The following is a 24,055-nucleotide window of genomic DNA, read 5'->3' as shown; positions in this document are numbered from 1 at the left end:
ACTGCCTTAAAGAGATTCAGACCTCTATAAGGCCTCCTGACTTGGCAAGGAAAGCAGAGCTGCAGGCTGCTCTGTGGCCATTTAGGATTTGGGATTTTAGATTGCGCACAAAATTGAAAAAGCTGCTCAGTTACATGTAATTGATAAACATAATATGTTATTGACTTTCTTCCCTTTGTAATAACACCTGAGCCAGGGATTTACTAGGATAACGAGCACAGTGGTGATGCAATAATGAGTAAACCACCGCCAAGTGTTGTTGGCAGAACTGACGTATTCATTAAAACTGTATTAATAGCACTTTAGGGTGTTATAGTTTTTATACAACAGTTAGATGGAATACACTCAAAACAACAAGAAAGATCAATAACTATAGTACTCCTTAAAAATATGTTTAAAAAATGACCTTTCACCTTTACCAGCTGTGAGTCACCTGACCACTATCATTTCACGTCTCCCCTGGTGGCACCCCCTGCACACACACATATCCACATCCGGACATTAATGAACACCTCACACACTCACTGACATGGGAGGTGTTGACCCCAGGTGACCCCAACTGGCCCCTACACCTCCTGACGAGAGGTCAAAGGTTAAGGGTGACAGCTGAGAGTGTCAAGCCCTGGCTCCATAGCTCCTGAGACTTTTAAGACAGACACACACACACACACACACACACACACACACACTGGTCGGACTAAGTGACTTTCACTCAATAGTTTGCCTGTCTCACCCTTTCTCTATGCCTACAAACTGAATATGTGAGTTGTCTTTCACACTTTCCTCAGCATACACACACACACACACACACACACACACTGCCCCAAGAGCACTGACCCATTTAACAGTGTGGAGTGTTTCCCTCAGCACTGGTCTAAATGGTCAATTTTCACAGTTCAGCATGCTCTCTCTCTCTCTCTCTCTCTCTCTCTCTCTCTCTGCAAACACTAAAAACTGCCACATAGCTCGCACACACATCATAAACATGTCAGAGTGTTGCACCACATCAAGTTTCATCCTCGGGCTTTGGCTCATTGGAGACATTATGATGGCATGAAAAACCTATATTTTAAAGCCTGGGAGTGCTTTGAGGAGAGCTTTGAGGTTTTTCAGCCTGCATCCATAAGGAACTCTGTTACATTCCTGAAGGGATCCTGATGCACTTCAAGCTGTTAGTTTCTCTGTGACAATTTGATTCAAAGGTACATGACATTCCTTCAATTGTTCTTTTCTTTTTTCTCTTAAATCCCCCAAAAAGCTGGCACTGGCAAAGACTTATGAGACAGATTCTAGTAAATAAATACCCTCCCCAAAGGGTTTGTAATGGCTTATTTCCGACCCCGTTAAAGGAGGAGGAAGGGATTTGTGCGATAGGAGGGTGATGAAAAGCCTGATAGCTCTGGGAGAAGTCAGCATTTAAACCCGCTCTAAGCCATGAATGAGTCAGGGAGGCCAAGCTCTTCGCTCTGATGTTTGAGAAGACAAATGTAAGACTATGCGGGAGAACTATCTGAATCTTGTGAAAATATCTCATCTGGAAGCTTTTTTTTTTTATTTGCAATCTGTGTTTGTCCACAGAGAGTGCAACTAGGAGCTTCCCAGAGGAGGCACAACCATCCACTTCTTTTAACCTGCAGCCTCCCAGCTTCACCTTTTTCCTCTCTAATCTCTGTGCTATCACCCCCTTTAAATCCCTGGATCTGTGTTTCTGGGGCTGAATGGCTGAGAGAATTCAGTGAAAAACATGAAAGGTTTGTGAGTCAATGCATGCATCAAACATTCATAAGAAACTGTGCAGTGACAAATGGTGGTGAGTCATTAATAAAGATAATAAATAATGAATAAATAATGAGCTATGAGCAAATATTGAAATTGTTGAAAAGTTATTATTAAGGCTTCTTTTAACTATCTATAAAGTCTGCATTTGTAAAAATGAGTAAGTTGTTAGTAAATGGATATTGGTACAGAAGTTGAGTGTATTAAAAAGACTAAAGTGTCATACTGCAGGAGGACATACACCAGCAAGAGGAATTTTTTGGCCAAAGGTTTAGACAGAAGTTACAGGAAGTTACTGGAAGAAATAGTAAACTTTGGAAATGATAGAACTGCAAACTGCTCAGAAACCAGTAAAACTCGTACAGCGGGGTTAAGCTCTCTTCCAGTGGCGCTCTCTGCAGCAGCTGCATCTGTAACACCATCTACTGAGGGAAACCATTGCTCCATTGAGGAACTACAGGCCAACAGTGATGCCAGCACCACAGCAGCTCCTTTGTTATGAAAGCAGGGTGTACGTGTGTTTGCTCTTACCTGGATGTGCTTCTCGATCTTGTAAGTGCTTTGCTGATGACCAGCGAGGGAGCTGACTGTCGTCTCTGGGCCAGGGTCTTCATCTTCTGCACAGCCAGAGAGAGAGAGAGAGAGAGAGAGGAGATGGGTCAATGCAAGCGGCGACTTAAGGTGATGGTTTGCATCCCATGACGAACTGCACTGCTCGAGGCCGGTTGCTGGCTTCGGTCAATTCAGGAAATGCAGGCAGATAAGGAAATAGACCAGAGAGAGCGAGAAAGAGAATTTAAGAGACAGGGAAGGACAGTGACTGCAAGAAAAGGAGAAGTGACAGCAGTAAAGAGGGAAAAGGGGAAAAGAGGAAGTGAGCTAAATGGTTAAAGATGGCGACTGACGGAAAACGACAGCAGGACATAGAGGGAGACTGAAGTAGAGAAATATGTCGTCTAGAAGTTTCACAATGTTTATGAACCCTCACATATTCTCACTGTAACGTGATGCATTGTAAGCTCCCTCACTGAAGTATGACATGCATCCCTGTGGCCACCGCAGCTATTTCAATTAAACTTAATCTATTTACAACATACCAAAACCACGTGAGCCCTGAACCAAAAAACTACACTACAGTCATTTAATCTGGAAAGAAGGCGACAGAAATCAAATAAGACTTTGCTTCCTAAACTAATTTTGCAGTGCCTTATGGGTAACATTCCTCTCCTCTAGAAGTGTTGAAGGAAGAATTTGACTCATGGTAGTCATGCAGGCCAAAGTTACAACAGGCCAGCATAAAATGAAACAGGATGTGCACCATGGGACACTAGATTGAGCGCTTGGAGAAAAGAAAGACGCATCTTTTACATTACTTCAAGCATGCTGATTTTTAAATACATACTGACAAACCTGGTCTGAAATGAATCGCTGTCCTGGCAGGAAAAAAAGGCCCAAAGTAACAAAAACACATTTCCTATGTTGTAACATAACTCTGAAATTTCCCCCGACAACTATTTCATTACATTTGGGTCAGTTTAATTGGGTTTATGGTTTGCTGAAAATATTATAGTTGCGGTTAGGGTATATGGCTTCCATTAGTTTCATGTGAGAAACTGACCCAGTTGAGTCTGCAAAGTCAGTAGTTGTCCACACAAAACAAGAACTTCTGTTTTTCAGACACATTAGAACACATTTTCAGGCTCAAAGACGACAGTAACATTGGTTAGGTGACATGCTTGTTCTGCAGGTGTGAGGTGATCGACAGAACGTATGACATGATAAAACAACAACGAGGCTTCTTGTGAAAAAGAAAGAAAAAAAAAAGCAAGCCCAGATGTCTCAAATTATGCTGACTGTCTGCAGAAACCAAACAGGAAGCAGGAGGCACCAGTGTTATCATTTCAGCTAACTCTGCAGGATAAACTCTGATATACAGTATACATACATGTCATGCATGTAACTGTCATGCATGTCGATGTCAAGTACAGCATGTGGAAACTCAGTGAGCTTCAGCTTCTGACAGCTCATTTCTCACAACTTACCAAAGCTGAACACAGCACAAAAACCCCCCAAACCGGGACAAAGTGCAGCAACTGCTCATAAAAAAAAGGGGCTACAGTAACAACATTTGTAGATTCAAGAGACAAAATTTCACTAACAGCAAGCCCAGGGCTGGGAAGTGGTGAAATACTTATGAAAACATGACGAAAACATGAGTAACTGTGTTCTGTTGCCAAAACGTGATGCACTGGGCTGAAGAAATTGGAGGATAACAACATAACAGTACTGGAAACTAATATAGTTGTACAGTACTTGCGAACCATCATGCATTGATTTTGATGTTAATCTGTAGCCAAATTTACACAGTGAAAAAGATCTGGGTTGACTACGTTCTTTTGTCATTAAAACTGTCACAAACCAGGCACATCAACTCCGCTCAGCCTTCTTTTTACAGATGAAGGCAGGAGAGTGGCGGGTATTTCAAGGCACAGAACAGGCTTTGATATCATCAGAAAAGGTTTATCTGATGATGTTGTTTGTGTTGGTTCTGTTGGAGGTCACGATTTACCTTATATTATCAAACGTTTGCCACCAAATTGTTGCTTTTTGCAGCATGTTTGCAGATCTACTGCCTGCTGGAAGTTGCAGTTACAGCTTTTTAAACACGCGTTGGATGGGGGCGCTGTTTACTACAATTTAACCGACCAGCTGCTGGAGAATCACCTCTATGTATCAGTGCCTGTCACAGAAAGCTGGGGTTAGAAAGCTACAGCAAATAACTGTAACAATGATTGTGAATTAAATGTAAAATGATATATTTTGCGTTATTTAAGTATTGATGATTAACTTAAGAAGAGCCAGAACCGACGGCTCCGCGGTGCAGGAATCATTCCTCTGTGTTTGCGCGGTGACTCCTGCCTGTCTGATTAACAAATAATCACTATCAGCACATTGTCCTGTTGTGTTATTTGGTTCTTTGTCGACTCCTCAGCTCAGTCAGATGATGCTTTATTCAGGACAACACAAACGATTTTGAAACCAGTCAAATCTAATGGTGATTTAGAGGATTGGACTTTCTCGCTATATTAAGTCAGGATTTTGTACCCTTCCACATACACAATGTTCGTGCGCCATGGATCCAAATGAGTTTCCTGAGAGCGAAATTCATCAGATAAATCAAACGTCCAAACCCGACCTCGACTTGAAGCCCGCCGAACAACTGCAGATTGCAAGAATATTAAGAAATAAAAAAAAGAATAAATGATAGAAAAGAATGCAAACCTGTCATCTATTCGTTCTTTAAAATCACTCCTGACAGACACACCATACTGGGAGTTGTTGCCGTTCTCCTACGAGTGCAATCGGAATCTACTCATTTATCCTTAATGAGCCCAATGAGGGCAACTCAGTGCGCAAAGACGCACCCGGTGTCCACAGTCCACACCCCACCACAAGCACAGGTCCTACGGAGAAGCGCCACTGGTACCTTTTTGCTGTCGGGAAGCGCCTTGCCCTCTCCGGTCAGAGAGTCGGACCTGTTCTGTCCCATGGTCCCCTGCTGCGGTGACATGGTTTCCATCAAGACTGCATAGATCCACGGGGCCGAGCGCACAGGCAGTATACTCCCATCATACGAGTGGAAGTCCAAAGTTTATCCGGCGGAGAGCAGGGCACGAGCCCGAGGAGAGTCCATGATGGAGAGGAGTTGATCCGGAGGAAGAGGAGGTGAGACCTGTGCGCCGCGCTCCTCTCTCTCTCGGTGTGTGTGTGTGTGTGTGTGTGCGGGTCTGAGCGCTGTCTGCTCTGAGCGCCGCGCCTCCGGTCCGCCTCAACGGACTCTAATGTTGTAAAGTTAGCGGGGACGATACACGCGACTTCCGCTCTAGATTTTCAAAATAAAGGTGTGTGTGTGTGTGTGACGTGAAGCAGCAAAATGAAAGGAGAGACGAAGGGAAACCTTATTGACTAATGTTAGCAGTGCTTGTTACAAACAAGTGAAAGTGAAATTCCAGTGTTGCATTTACGCCAGAAATGGCTGGATACCTGAGCAAAGCAGGTAACTCTCTGGACTGAACTGAATGACCAGAACAAGAAAATAACTAACAATTACAAGAAACTCTAGCTCTTCTGTTTGTGGCTGTTTCATAATGTAATGTATAGTGTAATGTACAGTATAATGTTTGTTACTTGTGGAAGTCTGTTATACTGAGCTCCTTTCTGCATTTCCAAACACAACTAGAGCTTGTTATTTTCTGGTCTCTTCACTTTATCTTGTCTCTAAACTTTTAATTATCTCGACCACGGTTGTCGTTCGAAAATGTTTTTACAGTTGTTTTTAATATTACAACAGAAAGACGATCTATCTGAAACTTACCCTGAGTATGTTGGAATATCTGTGAACTCCGGTCACTGCATCAACGCTTGGCCTCTTTTATTTTGAAGACAGAGTTAACTTCTGGTCTTATCCTGATCTAATGTGCATCACTTGATGCAGCTCATGTAGCTGAAAGCATGCTTTGGTTTAACTCTTGAGCTTGTCTGTGTACCTACAAGTGTGTGTTTTTATTTGAAGGGCCCATCATATGTTTTCCTTGTCTGGCAGTCAGCGCCATATAGAAGCTGACTGTTCTCGTACCAGAGGAAGGCGGTTTGCAGAGGGTCCAGGCCAGGTGTTGAATGTACTCCCAGGGCCAAGAATAACATGACTGATGAGGAGGAATGTCCACAGTATTTTTTCTCTACATAGGCATGACGCATGACACATTTGCCTTGTAGTTACAGCTACAGTATACCTCACTGTAGGATGACTTTACCGAGTGGGTGGGAGTGTTTACTTTTAAAAGTCTGAAGGCAAGAAGAGTGTACAACTCCATCAAAGCTGGAGTTAAACTGATTTGTTGACCATGCAAACGGAGAATTTAGCATTTGGGGTTAACTGCTTTTTTCCCACTGCTTTCACAGTTAGGATTTAAATATTAAAGAGATACCTGAAAGTGGATAACCATTCAAAACGAATGGCTCCTTGGAAATCCATTTAGAAGCTTTAGTAATTTCCTTTAAACAGACAAGCAAAACTCTTTTGGCAGAGACATGAGGCTGCTGTGTGTGGCTGTTTCTGTGCCACTGAAAAATTCTTATAAAGTGTCTATCTGACAAGATTATTTCCCACGATATCTTATTGTAGGCCATTGTCTCTTCTGCACAAACCCAAAGGTATGCAACAATTGTTCCATTTTATCTATCCCCTGAAAAGTGGCATGCATAGGATGATAAGAACATTGATAAAGCTCGGCCTTCCCCTTTGATCATGTCACAAGCTGCATGAAACAACAGCCGGGGCTTCTGTCTGGAGAACAGCTTCAACTCTTGATGCACAGACAACTACATTCCTTCTCTCTGCAAATAAATCCTTTTTTCATCAAGAGCCCAGTGTGGCCAAGTCATATTTGTTCTTGAACTTATATTGCACTTCAAGTTCCCTAGTTTTAGGGGTTAAATGACTGCTTTTGTTTCCTGCTGTTTGTCAAGAGTAGCCAGTCTGGAGGGATCCAAAGCAAAAAGCGAGACTAAATTGAGGGTGTGTCTGAAATGCGGTTGGAAACGCCACTGGCTGACCACGGCTGCCACTGCACTGCACTGTTTTGTTTCTGCCTCCTCTTTGTTCCACTCTGTCACTGGAAGACGCCGGGTTGTGACATTAAAAAAAGACTCTCTCTCAGTATCCATGGCAAAAGCAACACATCCCTCCATGATAAGTTAAAAACACACTTTTTATTCAGCCCAAAACCCCCAAAGTGGGTCACACACCTCGCTGTCAGACGGCAGCCAAATACTCCAAGATTCTCCTCATGCCTGAACCGAGCTTGGCAGAGTGGCTTCAGGTCAAGGGAGAAATGGGAAGCATAATCTGCGCTAGCGATTCTCCCCTCGAATGAAAGACAGAGAATCAATATGTGTCCTCGTGAATGTCATCTGACATTTCCTTTGAAGTGTGTCTGAAAGGGAATGTCTCCGTCTCGCCCCGGAGAGTCAGGCTATTGAAAACCTGAAGCCGAGGAGAGTATCGACTTGGACGGCAAACAGTCGATTCCGGAGAGAGAAAATGTGCTGGAGAGAGTCCAGAGCTCTGACAGGAGCTGCACATGAAGGCTTTAGTCTTGTCTGCGCAGGGTTGGGGTGTTAGGGTTGCACTTTGCACTGTAAACGCATGCACGAATGCACCTTCACACACACACACACACACACACACACACTATACATAGCTGAATATCTATTTAAAGAGCACGCTGTCCTTCCCTCGCTCCCTCCTTTGAAAACAAACACAGATGCTCATGTACAGGGAGGCTGAGGAGAGGCCACAAGGACGACACGGAGCAGTTAGTGGACAGATGGACGGATGGATCGAGTAAGGAAGGGAGGGATGGATGTGTGACGGATGGCAGAGATGTTTCAGGCAGACAGGGAGTTGCTGTGACTCAAAACGACATCCACCACCCCGGGATGGACGCCTCCACCACTGCCGCCACCGCCGCTGCTGCTACTTTAAGAAGCCAGACATCCACGTAGCCTGCCAAAAATAAACACCCACTGTTTCCTTTTTTTTCCTGAACAGCATAATCCAGAGGTTTCTGGGTGATAATAAATGTTTGAGGTACGGCTATACATATTCTGGAAAAAAGTGACATGTTTCTACCCATATTGCCGTGTAAGACTGTAGTTTCTGGTCAGCTCCAGTGTTTTTAGAAAGCAATGTAAGCTTTAGAATACTTCAGAAGTCGTCACCTCACAGCGAAGCTGCGGGTTCATACACCCTCTGAGCAAAACCAGGTGATTTTGAATGTTGGTTTGCAGAATATGTAAATATGACAACTTTAGAGCTAATAGGAGTTACCCCCCCACCCCCCCACCCCACCACCTCCATCTCTTGGCTAAGCTAACATGCTCCAAAGCAGTCATCACTGAACCCTCCATCAAAGCCCCAGTAAGACAACAGTTGTAACATTAACAGAGCTTTACTGGGATTAGTAACTGGAGTGTAATTACTGAATTTTGAATTGTAATCCCTTACACGACATGCCACTATTATAAATAATCACATTACTACAACACCCAAGGAGTAATGTCCTACGCCCCAACACTGGGCGGGACAATAATGATGAAGGTTTGGTTAAAACTTGGGTCATGATTAAAAGGAAGGAACCAACACTGACTGTTGATAGGAGACTGGATTCAAATCGTGGTAAATCTGGAGGCTTTGTACCCTCAACATTGTCCCTACAAAGTTTTGCTGTGCTACAACAACGTCTTGGCAACAGTCCTTATTCACACAGCCACGAAAGGCTGCATGTCAGGAACATGTTAACATAGAAAGTTTTTGAACAATAGACCCATACTGTCATTTTTCTGATGAGGACATGTCTTGACAAACCTTATTAAAACACTGACTCTAGTTTGATTAACCTTTATGTAAAACACTTTGAATTGCTAACGTTTAGAGTTTAATGTTGCATGAAAGAGGAGCTCTTTCAAAATATTTGAAAGTGAAGGCTTGTTCTCATTCCCACTGTTTTCGTCCTCCCATGCTGAGTCCATCATCTGTTTACTCCTCAGGGATGTACGGATCCTGCCTTTAAAGCCTCTGAGGCAAACATCAGAGTCGGTTACATAGAATGAGAGGGCGGAAATTTTAGCTTCACTCTCCTCCACAGTCAGCGTGTCTCTGTCTCTTTCAGTTTGTCTAAACATTGTGGCGCAGAGAGGCAGAGGCGGATCAGGCCGCGGAGACGTGTGGAGGAGACAGACGGACGCAGCCTGGGTGAACCAGACTGAGACAAAGCCTGCGGTGAGAGGGAGTGACTCAGGTGGAGGAGAGGGAGGGAAAGACATCTAAACAACATTGTGTTGGAGATGGAAATTGTGGGTCAGCTGGCCACTGTCCCTGGCAGACCTGGATCGAGTGGTATGACGTTTTCAGGGCTTGTTCGAAGCCATTCAAAGGTTTTCATCACATCAAGGCCACCAGATAATGACCTGAAAGTAGTAAGATATATACTAACCTTCTGTTTTCTTTGTTTTCCCAAATTGGGAAAGTTTCATTTGCTTTTCAGTTTATTCAGGTTCTAACTACTAAATTATAACCAGGGTTTTGTTAATTACAGTCTTAGGACTTAAAAGAAGCTGACAGTTTATTTAATCTGTCATCCTGTCAGGTTAGAAAGCTTAACCAAAGTTATTTCCAGTTTCTGTAATGAACTAACTTATTTGTTTCTTGAAAAAAGAGCTGAATGTGCAACTGCGTTTCCTACAAAATATTCTACAAAAAAAAAACGTTTTGGAGGAAGCATCATCGCTGCCAGGATTGTTTACACTGACATCGTTTTTCAGTGTGTGATTTTCCTATATGCCATAGAGAAGTAGTAGGAAGGGGGTGCTTGGGTACAAAACAGAGTAAGGGGTTTGTGTCCTGTGTCCCACATGGTATTACCTTTAACTGCACTACTCAAACAATTGGTAAGGGTTAAAGAAAGATTGTATTCATCGTTGCTGCCTCCAGAGTTCAAACAGCATTTTCCTGGGAAAAGTTTGAAACACTACAGGATGAAATAGTAGAGTGTGAATAAATGAACTGAAATTAAAACGACTTGTGTGAATGCCCTTTAAAGGGTCAAATTCCTAAAAAAAACATTGCTTACCCCTTGTGGTACCTGGTTATGCTGATTCACTGTTACTTGCTTAGATCTCATGTCCACAAGCCTCATTGTCAATAGGTTTCATATAAAGGGACTATTTGTTCTGTGGAAAATATTTTTCAGTGCTGTGAGCACCACAGATGAAATCCTTTTCACCTCCATTGTACAGGGGTGGAGGCAGAAATCTCAGAGACAGATATCTCAAATCCTTCGCAGACAAAACCAAAAGTATGTCCAGGGCTAGATACCACGAGAGGTAAGTGGAAAAATATGTGACCCTTTAAGTTGAGACTTGGCCAACATTTTCTGATACCTCTGTCTTCTCCTAAGCTCCACCCGTCTGAGACAGACAGTGAGACACACAGACAGACAGATAGGCAATCATTCAGTCAGTCAGTCAGTCAGACAGAGAGATACTGAGACAGAAGTCAGAGAAACAGACGGTCTGAGCCTTGCTGTTGGCCTGTTACATCTGCTCTCTTGGGCACACACACACACACACACACACACACTCAAGCCCCTCCTCCACCTTCCAGACCCTCTAACCCTGCTAATCTGATTAGTACAGTCTCCCTACAGAGCGAGGGATGCTATTGACAGACACACTGCAATGGGAGTGTTTGCGCTCTATCGTTGTTGTTGTTGTTGTTGTGACTGTATTATCCTGACTGAATGTCACTGTGTCACGTACGCAGCGGTATGTGGCTTAGCTGTATGATTTAGTTTTGTTGTGTACATTACTTTACATACAAATAAACACACACAAATCTGAACACAGATTCCGGATGATATTTCTTTATTTTAACTTTATAATAAGTATTTATAAATGTTTTAGTCCGTCTGTTATATTTGTTTTAAAGTACTATTATATCATAATAATATTTTTGTCATTACTACTATCATTACTATTATTTTAGTAACATTGTTTTGATAAGTGCCATATAAACGACACATAATAATAACAACAATAATAACAATTCTGTTACATTTTTCTCCATGTGCTTGCAATTTTGACTAATCTTGCTTTAAAGTCTTGGTCCCTAACTCAACACATTTGTGTACTCTTGTGCATATATGTGAGTGTGTCATTTGGAGGATGCAGCGCGACAGGTTGAGTTGTTTCCTCAGGGCTGACAGGACCGTTGGGTTTCAGTGGAGGGGTCTTGCTGGTGGCAGCAGCAGGTTCAACTGTAAAGGGGTTTCCTTGAGAGAGCAGCAGGGGTCCTGTGTGAGCATGGGAGTTTGGATCAACCAATCAAACAGCAGATGAGCTATTGCTGGGATTTTCTGGGACATGTGGCCATACAGTGTCAGCGATATGGCGAAAGGCTCCTATAAAATCCATTAGAGTGACTTTTTTTAAATATCCGTTTACATTTCTAGAAAATAAGTATTGGACTCACCTAATGTATTTCCTTGCCTCACCACATTCCCCAAAACACCATTAGAAAAAAGTTCATTTGGACCTGTTCTAAATGGCTCAAGGGTGTGTGTACTACTCTGTAAAGCAAGCTATTCAAGATATGCGAATGAGCGAGATCTTACCTGACGCTACCTGTCACGTTTCAGTAAACCCCACTTATCGGGTGCTCCCAGCAGGTTGAAACAAACATTGTGAGCAGTATGAAGACATCGGCCCTTAATGTAAATGCAAATGTATGTTCGTATCAGGTGATGCGGCAGTGCTCGATTTGTGTCCAGTGTCATCTGAGGTCAACTGTCCCTCTGGCTTTAAGATTAAAACCACACTTAATTACACCTTGTCACACTCACTCAGCTTCCTGTTTTTGAAACATATACTGGAACTACAGGCTAACAATCCTGCAGGCTGACCCTCATGACCCCATCAGCTAAACAATCTCCAAACAAAAGGTCGTCTTCTAATTAACTCTTCCCTTACAGGAATTACGTTTGACCTCCATAAATGTTTGCACAACCCGTCAACAGCACTGTGCAGCAGTTATATTCTTCCATAAACAATGCAAAAATGTTTTGTCCAAACCTGAAAATAATGATCAAGAATGCTCTAGAGATTATGCCAAAATGTGATTCCTGTTTCAGCCGTCAGAAAGTGCAAACATGGTTGTTTACAAAGTGCAGCTATTGTGATCCAGATACAGGGTTCAAGAGTTGGTTCATGAAGATCTTATGCTGGTTGATGTTCTCTCCTAAATCTTTGATTGACAAAATGTTTGCATTCACTGACACACAGTGTGACTGTGTGTATGGAGTTACCTCCGAACTGTTGATGTAATCACAGTGGGTCATCATGCTGCCAGGAAATGTTTGCAGACATCTTTGGTGTTTCTAACTTAATTGGCTGATGTTTTGAGACTTCTTCATCCAAACAGCAGAAAAAGTCATGTCAGCATCCAAAAGTTTATTCTATCTGTGTGTGTGTATCTGTAGAAACCTCTGGGGAGAAATCCCTTTGGGCAATGACTATGACGCGTTCATACAAAGGTCGTCCTTAAATCATCTGAGCAACATTCTTTCCCAAAGTAATTGTGGTCACGTTTGATCCTTTTAGAGACCAAAATTAGTTACTGAAGGGAAAATGAGCATGATGTACAACTGAAGGGGGCAAGGACAATGCCAGTGAATTGAAATAATTTGATTTACAAGTACAAAGCCGGCACGTTTTTTCCTCAAAAGTCGTGACAGCCCTGAAATGTCACTGACAGCTCGAAGCGAGGATTGCTCTCAAGCAGTTTGACCTTCGTGCAGCGGATCAGTTGGCGAGTTACAGACAGCGTGCAGGAGCTTGTTCATACATGTTTGTACGTTGCCTGATGTTTCCGTAAAACCTTTGAATGATGATGGGTTGCCAGTGAAACACAGCAACTTTTTTGGGCAGCTCTGCTGGACAGCAGTGTGCATGGAGCTGCCCCATTTGCGGATTCCAGTCTCTCGATTATGAGGATTTGCTGCTTGCTGCTCTCTGTTTCATGTAATTGGATTCAGGACCGTGAGTCAAAGACGAAACAGCAATTTGAAGATGTTACCTTGGGCTCTGGACACTTATGATTAGCAATAATGCTAATAATTATTATTATTTCACTTCTTACTCGTGGGGGTTGTTGTAGGAAAGTAGCCTGAACTTTGACTAGTGCATCACCATTTCAAGGGTGTTATAACTCTAATAAATTTGAGGACTTGTGCCCCCTGCCCCCCTGCTATGTAATGTCACTAACCAGACAAAGCCATTTGATATATGCTCATATCCGGTCCATCAGCTAAGCCCTCTGAGGGGGCCTTAAACCTCTGACCTCATCAGACCTGGCGTCTGACAACTTGACAAGGTGGAGCAAAAAGTTGGTTAGAAACTGGTTAGAGAACATCACCTCCTTCAGTATCATAGTGGTCCTCTCTAGTCAGGTTTAAATGTTCACAATAGCTTCCAATGAAATGCTGAGTGAACCAGTTATAACATAACTAACTTTTGCAGCTGACATCTATAATGTCCGCTTCATTTTTTTCCTCTGTCTGTGATGCTCGTCACTGATTTCTGTGGGGTTTCTGCACTGATTTCACAGAGCTCACTTGTCAGTCTCACATTGTGGTTAATGCTGCAGAAAAAGGTAGCCCTCTTTTCTTTGCCTGTTTAGCCGTGTCACTGTTCATGTTAATCTGTACCTGATATGCTCTAATAATATCAATCCAGCAGGTCTACTGGATCTTAAGGGAACTGTCAGCTACTGTCACCTCCAATCAGAACCAAACAAGCTGCGTTTAGCTTCTATGCTGCACACAGACTGAACCCACTTCCCGACGATCTAAAATTCATCCAAACTTCTGCCACTTTCAAATCTAAATTACAAACTTCCCTGTTTTCCTGTGATTGCTTACTTTTCTCTTCTGCACTGTTATTTCCTTTATTACATTTGGGACAACTTATTACTGCACTGCAACCGCACTGAGACTTTTATTTTTACTCTTTTTAAATGCCGTTGTGTTGTTCTTTACATAAAAACAGCGTTATGTAGCGTCTGTGTTTGAAAGTTATAAACAAATAAACGTCCAAAAAAATGACTTCTTATGTGGCAGAGAGGAGCTGAAAAACATTGAGTAAAATGAAAAATTAAAAAGCCTTCATGATATAGGCATATGTTAAGTCACTCTTTTGTTGTAGCAACAATGGTAATGATGTCAAAATGTGTAGCCAACTAGACATTTATCTGTATGAAAGAGTGGATAATTTCTCTGAGCATCCCCTTTGAAAGGCCAGAGGCCAACAAAATTGACTTGAATGAGAGTGTCATTCAATAATGTGTGTCTGAAAGCACGGCAGAGAGAGAGAGAGAGTCACTCGAGGATTCATGACAGTACTTGCTCTCTCACTTTCTGCTGGAGGAGTCAGACAGGCAGCAAAGAAAGAAAAGCTAATCAGGAGCTTTTAAAGGAGGGGATAAGTATGTTTATGTACACTTCAGTCAGCAGCCTCAGCCGGTAGGTGTGTGTGTGTGTGTGTGTGTGTGTGTGTGTGTGTGTGTGTGTGTGTGTGTGTGTGTGTGTGTGTGTGTGTTTCTGTGTCCGTGAGTGCACAAGAGAGAGTGTGTGTCTGATTGTAAAGTCCATCTGCCAGCGTTTGTGTGTATATGTGCATGGTGTTTGTGTGTGTTGTGGGAGCACATCAGTCGGCGCTCACAGCGTCGGCAGACCCCTGTGTGTGAGCCGCTATCACTACCAGCCGTCTCTTATCAGCCCACCAAAGGTTAAAGGTCAAGAGGTCAAAGCCTGCATTCCACCGGAGGTCAGGATCATTAGCGAATGCTGGATGAAACATTTACATTTTACATTTGTTGGATAGTTTAGTTTTCTCCCATGCAACTCTCAAAGCAAGACAACACAATGAGCTTCCTCTCCTGGATGATGAGCATCACAAACAGTCGATAATCGAGAGGTCAAAGGTCAGTGGCTAACAGTAGAAGACTGTGGACTGAGCATCAGTGTGAAGCAGGGATCATGTGAGTGCTGAGACATAATGTATAACTGTAGTACTGAGATCATTTACTTAAGTAAAAGTAGCAATACCACAGTGTAAAAATACTCCAGTACTAGTACAAGTCCTGCATTCAAAATCTTAAAAGCATTAGCAGCAAAATGTACTTAAAGTATCAAAAGTACTCATTATGTAAAATATTATAGAGTATTAATACAATACATTATTGGATTATTACTGATTCATGAATGTGCAAGCAGCATTATAACTAACTTTAACAACTTTATATACTGTTGGGCAGTTTAATCTAAAATATATATTTTATAAATTGATGACATGTTTACATATAAAATCTTGATCTGAAAAGCAACAAGTAACTATGGCTATGAAATGAGTAAAAAGTACTCTATTTTCCTCTCATATGTAGTGGAGTAGACGTATAAAGTCATGAAACAGAAATACTCAAGCAGAGTACAAGTACCTCAAAATCATAAAATGACCTCAGTACTTGAGTGGCAAATAAACAATCGGTTTAAACCACTGTCAGTGACGTGGGGATGGAGTTTGTATGGCAGCTTGCACGGGACAGGAAGAGAAAAGCTGATCCGAGGTCGAGGGAGCGGCTCCCTAAAGTTGTAATTTGATGGGATCCTGTTCCACTGCGGCTTCGCTACCCGGCAAGAACGGGGAAGGCATGGTCTGGATTTTATTAGAAGGCAAGGATGCGTGTGTGTGTGTGTGTGTGTGTGTGTGTGTCTTATTGAGACTGGATGGCACGTCTTGGCCATACAGTGCCAGAAATAAACCAGGATCTGGACCAGAATTGCAATGTTGAACTTTTTTTTTCCATTTTCTAGCCACAATTAAGCTGCCTTAATTTAAGAACACACACACACACACACACACACACAAACCGTGGACACATGGTTACACTCACTGACACAAACCCAATAATCACATCCTAACTTACACGTACTCACAATCACAAAAATGTGTTAGTCGCACACAGAAACACACAGCCGGCTCTCTCCCCCTCTGCTTCCAGGGAACGCCTGTTGCTATTTTTAAACGCGCTGTACAACCGCTGTGTAGCCGTGAGTGCTGTAATGGGTTTTTTTGCCGCACATTCAGTCATGTGCCCTGTCAAAACACGGCGGCAGAGAAACGTGCAGCAGTGGCCGAGAGCCAACTGTAGATAACAGGACTTTTTGGCCTGACGCCCTGACACACAGCCTCCCTGCTGTGTCAACATCTGTGTGGTGGGTTTTTGTATCATACGTCATCCTCCTCATCACTGATGTACAACTCTCCCTCTGAGGAAATGTTACCATCTTTGGCCCTGTTTACACCTGGCATTAGCATGCGCCTTGGGTCCAATCACAAGTGGACAGCTCTAAGTACGTCAGTTCAAATCTGGTATTAGAAAGCGTCTCCACGTGCGTCTCAAGTGTCCCCGCTCTACATGCAAATACACATACATCTTTTCTGTTTGCGAAGACCAAATGTACTTTCCATGCCTAGTCTGCTGGAAATGAAAAGAATAACCAGTATTTTAAAACTGGATAAATGTTTCTTCTAAATACCTTTCACAGTCAATTGTTCGACAAATGTCATCAAAGCAGGGTGCAAAATGAGTAAACGAAAGACCAAATGTGCAGGTGACTTAATCATACATGCAAGCGGAGTGCAGGAGCATTCATTGAGTACAGAGGAGGGCTCCAATGTTTCAACAAATCCTCAAACCAGCCAAAGTAACTGGACAAATTCTTCACAGAAGTGGTTGCATGAGGCAGACTCTCTTACACGTTGTAATTACCTCCAATCAGTAGGCCACTACAAATGTGCTGTGCACTTGTAAAACTGTAAAGTTGTAGATATAAAAACCTGTGAGATTTGCTGAAAAATAGAACATTTCACTCTCACTCTTTTTCCACCTCAAAGATAGAGTATGGTTCTTAGTTCCTCTGCTTTTGATTGTTTGAAAAAAAAAAAACTGAGATGTAAAAATGCATAATTTCCTTTGCACCAGAGGAGCAAAAGTAATTCATTATTGTGTTATTTCAGTCAGTCAAAAGACAAACTTTTGAATGTTTTTTATTTGGTATAACGAATCTGTGTGCCTTGAATTTTGGGGGGAATTCAACCCCTTTCTTACGGACAGTATTTAGCCAGCCTGTGCAACAGGAGCCCCTGATCCAATTAGCACTTCCTACATTGTTTTGCATTTTCAACACAGCTGAACTTCTTTGCTTCCAGGAAGTCATAACAACTTGTCCTTCTTACAGTAAACTTGGTACAATGTTAATAATCAAATTTAACAGAAACTAGCAACTGAAAGTAGTGTGTCATGCAACCAAAGTGTGTGTGTGTGTGTGTGAGGAAGAGAGAGAGACAGTTTGTGTGTGATTCTTTGAAGATGGTCATACAGAGGAGACTAATGGACAGCTCTGTTTATTTCTTGGCAGTGTGCCATAAAGGGGCAAGGACACACACACACACACACACACACACACACTCAGAGGCAAATGTAAGCATTCACATAAGTCATTAAAGCCTGTGTTGCCATAGCAGAGCTCCAGCTACTGTGGAGGGGAAACAGTGGCATCGCATAACGAGCCCTGGACTAAAAATAGCTCTGATGAACTGAGCGGCTTGTCGTTCTCTCTTTTCATCCCCTTTCTCTCTCTCTCTCTCTCTCTGTCTCTCTGACTTTTTCTCTCCCTCCTTCTTTCTCACCAAACAGCCCTTCATCTCTCAATCTACAGACAGAGCCGCTTTCTTCTCCCGCCCCGTCTCCACATCTGCAGACCTTATCTTCTGAGAAGTGCTCTGCAAGATAAACTTCATTAATTCCTCCAAATTGGATAAAAGGAGCAGTATGTGATTTGCAATATGTGATGCATAGCCTATGTGATTAATTCAACATTGTCGTATTTTGCAAACATTTACATTTTTAGGGAACCAGCGTGGGTGACATACTGTATATGTGCGACATAGTAGAAAAGGTTTTGGTGTTGAGATTGAAATTATGATAACTAGACTCTAAAACAAAAGGGTGACTGCAGAGTGGTACGACAAATGCACGTATCTTGGAGAAAAACAGGGGTTGGAGACTTGTTTTTTAGTTGACAGTATTCACTGGTTTCAAAACAGTCTATAATCTGGTTTAAAGGTCCCATATTGTAGAAAGTGAGATTTCCATGTCTTGTTTGATCATAAAGCAGGTCTCGGTGCTGTATGAATACTGTGAAAGTATCAAAACACTCAGTTCCCAGAGAAATGCACACAGTCCGTATTCAGAAACTGTGTCTTTAAACGAGCCGTCAGGACTTCTGTAAGGTTGTGATGTCACAACTATACAGTCTCCGCAGACAGCCACGCCCCCCTGCAGGTCATCTGATCCAGGCTCAGCACACCCACCAAGCACAGGGACGCTCATCCACCCGCTCAGTTAGTGTAAGTTATAGGAGCGCTCTGCTCAGGACTGCTCTTCATGTGTTCGGAGGTTGTTCAGTTTGTCTAAAACGGCTTGTTTCAGACAGACGGTGAACTGAGGGGCTGCATAAAGGGCCAGGAGAAGATACATAAGGACCTTTCTGAACTGTGAATCATGCAACCCTACTGTAGCGGAATCCCAGAATAAAAATATAGAGCTGAAATGAGCATCATATGGGACCTTTAAAATCTGGAGATTAGTTAAATTTGCCCTTGAAGATTACAGTTCCACCAACATGATACCGGTTGCACTGAAGCTGTGAGGCGGTGTGGAATGGTTACTGTAAGCTGGATAAATGCGGAGGAGAGTGGAAAAAGTGCAGGCATGGTCCACACACCTTCCCCTGAACAAAGAAATATGGAAAACAATCATCGATTTATTCTCGTTCGTCCTTTCTGCAGCCACATTGCAGCGCACGTCTTTGCAAAAGCTATCAGTGTTCCATAAAGCCTTCCTGTCAGCAGAACAATTAACCACAAGATTTATCTGTAGGAGCCGGACAAGATTAAACAAAGGTTGTGGGTGGCCATTTGGTTTCATCAAACCAATATGAGACAGGAAGCTGTCTGTGGTATGAGAAAGCACACATCTTCGCACTGTAATGTGTTGATATTTTAAGTTCTTGAGCAATTGCACACTCATGATGATGTGTGTTTGTAGAGTTCTTTCCTATAATGGACACTTTGACATTTGAAAGGCAAATGACTGAAACATTCAGTCATTTACAGAGGAGAAAGCAAGCTAATAAGAGCAGAAGTCCAACAAACACATATAGTGAGAGATAATGTATTACCTGTCTAAACACTGGAACAATAATACACTGCTTTTTGGGCTGGCAAGTATTACAAAACTAGCAGAAAAACGAACTAATTTTTCCCATACTGAACACTACACATTAGCTGCAGCTGCTTTGCCTCCTCATATTGCCACTATAACGCAGATTTATGTCTTGTTAACGTTACAAATCTGTCCAATTTGCAATGTTTACAAGACAAACATCAAAGTCTGGTTGCAGCACATTTCTCATGTAGCAACAGGGAAATGTTAGAAGTTTCCAAAACCTTGCTACTGTGTTGTCTGAGAGAGTCTGACCTAAACCCTTCTCTGCTATAAAAAACACTTTCCCTGCTGCATCCCGCCACATTTTCCTGCGCACAATGAAATATTTCATCCACCTTTCTTTTTTCCTCTGTTGTAATTCATCGCTGATATTTCCCAAACCCAATTACATAAAGCCTTACTGATGAATCACTCTCTCCAATGTGTCAGACATCTTTTTCTTTCTTGTTCTTTCTGCTTGTTTTTGTCATCACATCCACATCTTCCTCCCTGTGTGTGTGTGTGTGTGTGTGTGTGTGTGTGTGTATAGGCCTGTGCATGTTGTTACACTAGGTCAGCTCAGATACCCATAATAATGACCTAACCTATTGACCAAATTACTTCACGGGTGGTTTAGGAGTGCACACCACTTCTCCACACACACACACACACACACACACACACACACACACACACACACACACACACACACTACAACAACAAAGCAAAAGCCCAATCTAGTCTCCCATCTCCTCTGACGCTCTGGAAACAATCTGGAGGAGCTCATGCGCCGCAGAGCTCCCAGGCTCTCCCTCTCTCTCTGAAGATCAACTGCTGATGGGACAACAGTGGTGTTTGGTGATGTTGCTATAGAAACGCAGTCAGTGACATGACGTTTGGCCACAAGCACCGCCTCCTTAGTCGTACCGCGTGCTCAGCATCTCTGAAATTTTTACAGCTGTTTGAATCTGGAGAGTGCAGTCACATGACACATTACAAGGTTTGTAATCATAATTGTCCCCCAAAAAATACTTAATTGACAGCTACTTTTTAAATAAATAATAATAATAATTTCGTGGTAGATGGGCAGCAAAAATAAGTCATGTATGTTGTTCAATCATACACACATTCTAGATGCAGGTCTCTCATTTGCACTAAATTCTTTGTGCTGCTTTGAATGTCAATATGTATCGACATGTATGCCTCATCTTGCTAATTAATCCCCGGCCACCTAAAACACCAAAATGTGTTAGCACTTCCTTTCTAGGTTTTTATCATGTAAAGAATCTCCTCGCCACATACACTAAATGCCAAAGCACATAACACTAAATGTTAAATGCATCAGTTGGTATCTGAAACAGAAACATTGACTAATGCAGAAAAGTACCCCCAATATACATTTATAGATTACTGGTTGCTATGTTAGTAACCATGGAGCTATGGTATGCAGTCATTCTTAAGATTGTGGGTACTTCAGTGATGCACCTCATGCATGGGAGTGCCCTAATCAGCAAAACCACAGTCTGGGGTATTATCCTATTTACTTTTATTCACTTTTGTTAACCTCACAAAGTCACACTTGGTGAGCTGCAGCTTGCAGGAAGTGTAAGACAAAGAACACGACAGCATTGTTAGAAAACACACAAGTGAAAGGAGAAGATGCACTTGAAATCCTGCTATTGTCGATTTCAAAACATGAGTACATCATGGGCTCTTATTTGCTACCTATCTGCGCTGTATTTCCTTTATATCCGCCATCTTATTCAAGAGTCCGAGTCCGAGTAATGTTTGGTTTAAAACTCCACGAGTAAATGCTTCACATTTGATAGTGTACAATTACAGTTATGTGGCACACATTTGTTCATCTTGTGGTAAGAGGTCAGTCTCCAGAAAGTAAAGGTGCAGTCAGTCTATTTTTTGTTCTCAGTCTATTCATAGACGCAGCAGCAGAGGGAGCTACCTCTCTCACTGAAGTTGTTCAAAAAAAGTTATCGGAGTGGCGGCCAAGGCCTGCCATATGCCATCTCATCAAAAACGTTATCCCCTTCTCTCCTTGTTTCCTGTCCTTCCTTCCTTCCATCTTCCATCCTTTTCCTCCCTCCCTAACCACCAACCCTTTTCTCCTCCCCTCCTCTCTTTCCATCTCTCTACCCTGACACCCATTTTCCTTCACCTCCTCTGCTCCTCCTGCTCCTGCTGCTCTCTAACCTGGGAACACAGGGTCAGTGGGACATAATCCCTCCTCTTACAGCTGGCCTAATACCTCCTGCCGCCACCCTGACGTCTCAGACTTCACAACCTGCCGTGTCATGACCGCAACGAAGCCGAGGAGACGTAACGCAGCCTGACACTGAATCCTTCGCTCTTGCTCTCTTTGGAGATGATGATGGCATGTAAGGAGGCCTCACAGAACCAAAATGGCCACCCATGGTGGGGGAAGCTGAGAGAAATTCCAGTGAAAATTACTAGCTGATCAGGAAACCGAGAGTCCTTGGATCTGAAATGGATCCTAAATGGTATAAAAGTTCAGGTAATGAACACCAGAGCTGCAAGTTTTTTGGTTCAAGTCAAGTCTCACCTCTTGTCAAAGCAAGTCCACGTCAAGTCTCAAGTAAAGTCTCTTAAGCACAAGTCCAAGTCGAGTCTTGCGCAAGTCCAAGTCAAGTATCAAGTCTTTTTAAGCAAATTGAAAGTCAGCTGCAAGTCTTTCATGTATCTGAATGCTGGCCATTCAAATGACACAGCATTGTTTGGATTTTACCAAGTCAAAACTTGACACTTGAATGTTTTCGCTCTCAAGTCTTCAGTAGGTCAAGTCTTACAGCAGCCAGGTACAAGTCAAGTCTCAAGTGCTCATTTTTGTGACTTCAGACTGACTCGAGACCAAGTCTCTGGTCTGAAGTCTGCAGCTCTGGTAGACACACTTCCACCCTGACACTACTCACACTGCAGCATTGATTCTAAAAACGCCCTACATGAAACGCATTCCCACCCCCCTCCCATCTATTCCCAATTATAAGGCCAAGATTTGGCTATTGAAGATCTGAAGGTCTCGATTTCCAAAGATGTGACTTGATCTTTTATTTATTATCCACTTAGTTAGGTCTCTAGAAGACTTTGGTGGGATTCCCCTTCAAACAAGGACACACCGAGGAGATAAAGTACCAAATCCCCGGAGGAATCTTTCACACACATACTGTACATGCATTAAATCAGTCACGTGCGGACAATCGCATACCTTCATATAGCATGATTGTTAACCCCCTGAACCCTCTCACACACACACACAGAGGGTTTAATATATACACAGGCACCATACATGTCTAAATACATATACAGTGCATCAGTATGGCCTGATTTGTTATGACTTCGGGGCAGTAATGATATACCTGGAGCAGTCAGCAGATAACTTTAATGATACACTGAGCTTCAGGGCTTCTGAACTTCAAACTCTCAATGTATGTGTATATGTTTGTGTGTGTGTGTGTGTGTGTGTGTGTGTGTGCACATGTTGATGGCTGTATAACTGATAAAGCATCAGACCCGAGGCTCATAGCGTCACTGGGCTGTGTTGAACACAAACAGACCGTCATTCCCGACACACACTGACCTGAGTCACACAACCTTCTTCATGGTTTTCCTCCTTTACCTGCTCAAATATATATATTCAACCTCGCTTCGCAAAGAACCATGTGTTAAACCACAAATCATGTCGTTTTTGCTGACCATTTTTGAATGCATGCAGTTTTGTTTTGGATTCTTTATGTATTTTCACCACAGGTCCAGGCAGCAATTGTTTGAAACATTTCTGTACAGTGTTAGCATCAATTAGGAGACTCTTGAAACTTGCCGAAAAGGCGTAATATATTGCAACGGACATTAAATCTGCGGCTCACTTTTGACACTGCTTGATTTGACAAGTCTGGGCTGTATAATCACATAAGTTTGACAAAATGCAGACTGGATGTTGTTCAATTTGATGGTTTACACAACTCAAACAAGTTTCAGGAGCATGCTGACTGGTTTTCATATTACACTGGAACACAACATAAATAAAGCATTATTTTTGTATTAATTGGGTGAAAACATATAAAACCGTTGATATGTTCCTTTAAGCACTCGACTACATGCCTATTCTTGGATAGTTGATGGCCAGTTTTCAGCCTGACTGTTTGGTCCTCAGGTGCACTGATGTTCCAGTCAGAAAAACGAGTCCCATCATACGTCAGCACCAACCTACGCATGCAAATCCTGTCATGTTATAAAAAGGTGACATACAGTATACTGTGTACTGCATGCACGTCCTACGACTCATTTGCTTTTATATTCTAC

The 24,055-nt window shown here is 42.5% G+C and overlaps 1 protein-coding gene across 1 annotated transcript in view; it reads right to left on the bottom strand.

Moving 5' to 3' along the window:
• The window catches only part of arhgap20 (Rho GTPase activating protein 20), a 29,501-nt gene extending 24,111 nt beyond the window's left edge, over window positions 1–5,390 (bottom strand). Inside the window, exons 1-2 of the mRNA XM_070914739.1 lie at window positions 5,264–5,390; window positions 2,308–2,393 (exon numbers count right to left, since the gene is read on the bottom strand). Coding sequence (XP_070770840.1) covers window positions 2,308–2,393; window positions 5,264–5,356 — 179 coding nt within the window. The 5' untranslated portion in view covers window positions 5,357–5,390. The remainder of the gene's footprint in view (window positions 1–2,307; window positions 2,394–5,263) is intronic.
• Between the last annotated feature and the right edge of the window lie 18,665 nt (window positions 5,391–24,055).

The sequence above is a fragment of the Enoplosus armatus genome, chromosome 11 (genome assembly GCF_043641665.1).
Source record: "Enoplosus armatus isolate fEnoArm2 chromosome 11, fEnoArm2.hap1, whole genome shotgun sequence".
NCBI lineage: Eukaryota > Metazoa > Chordata > Actinopteri > Centrarchiformes > Enoplosidae > Enoplosus > Enoplosus armatus.
Note: the sequence above shows the minus strand (reverse complement) of the source record. Positions and strands in the feature narration are given on the sequence as shown.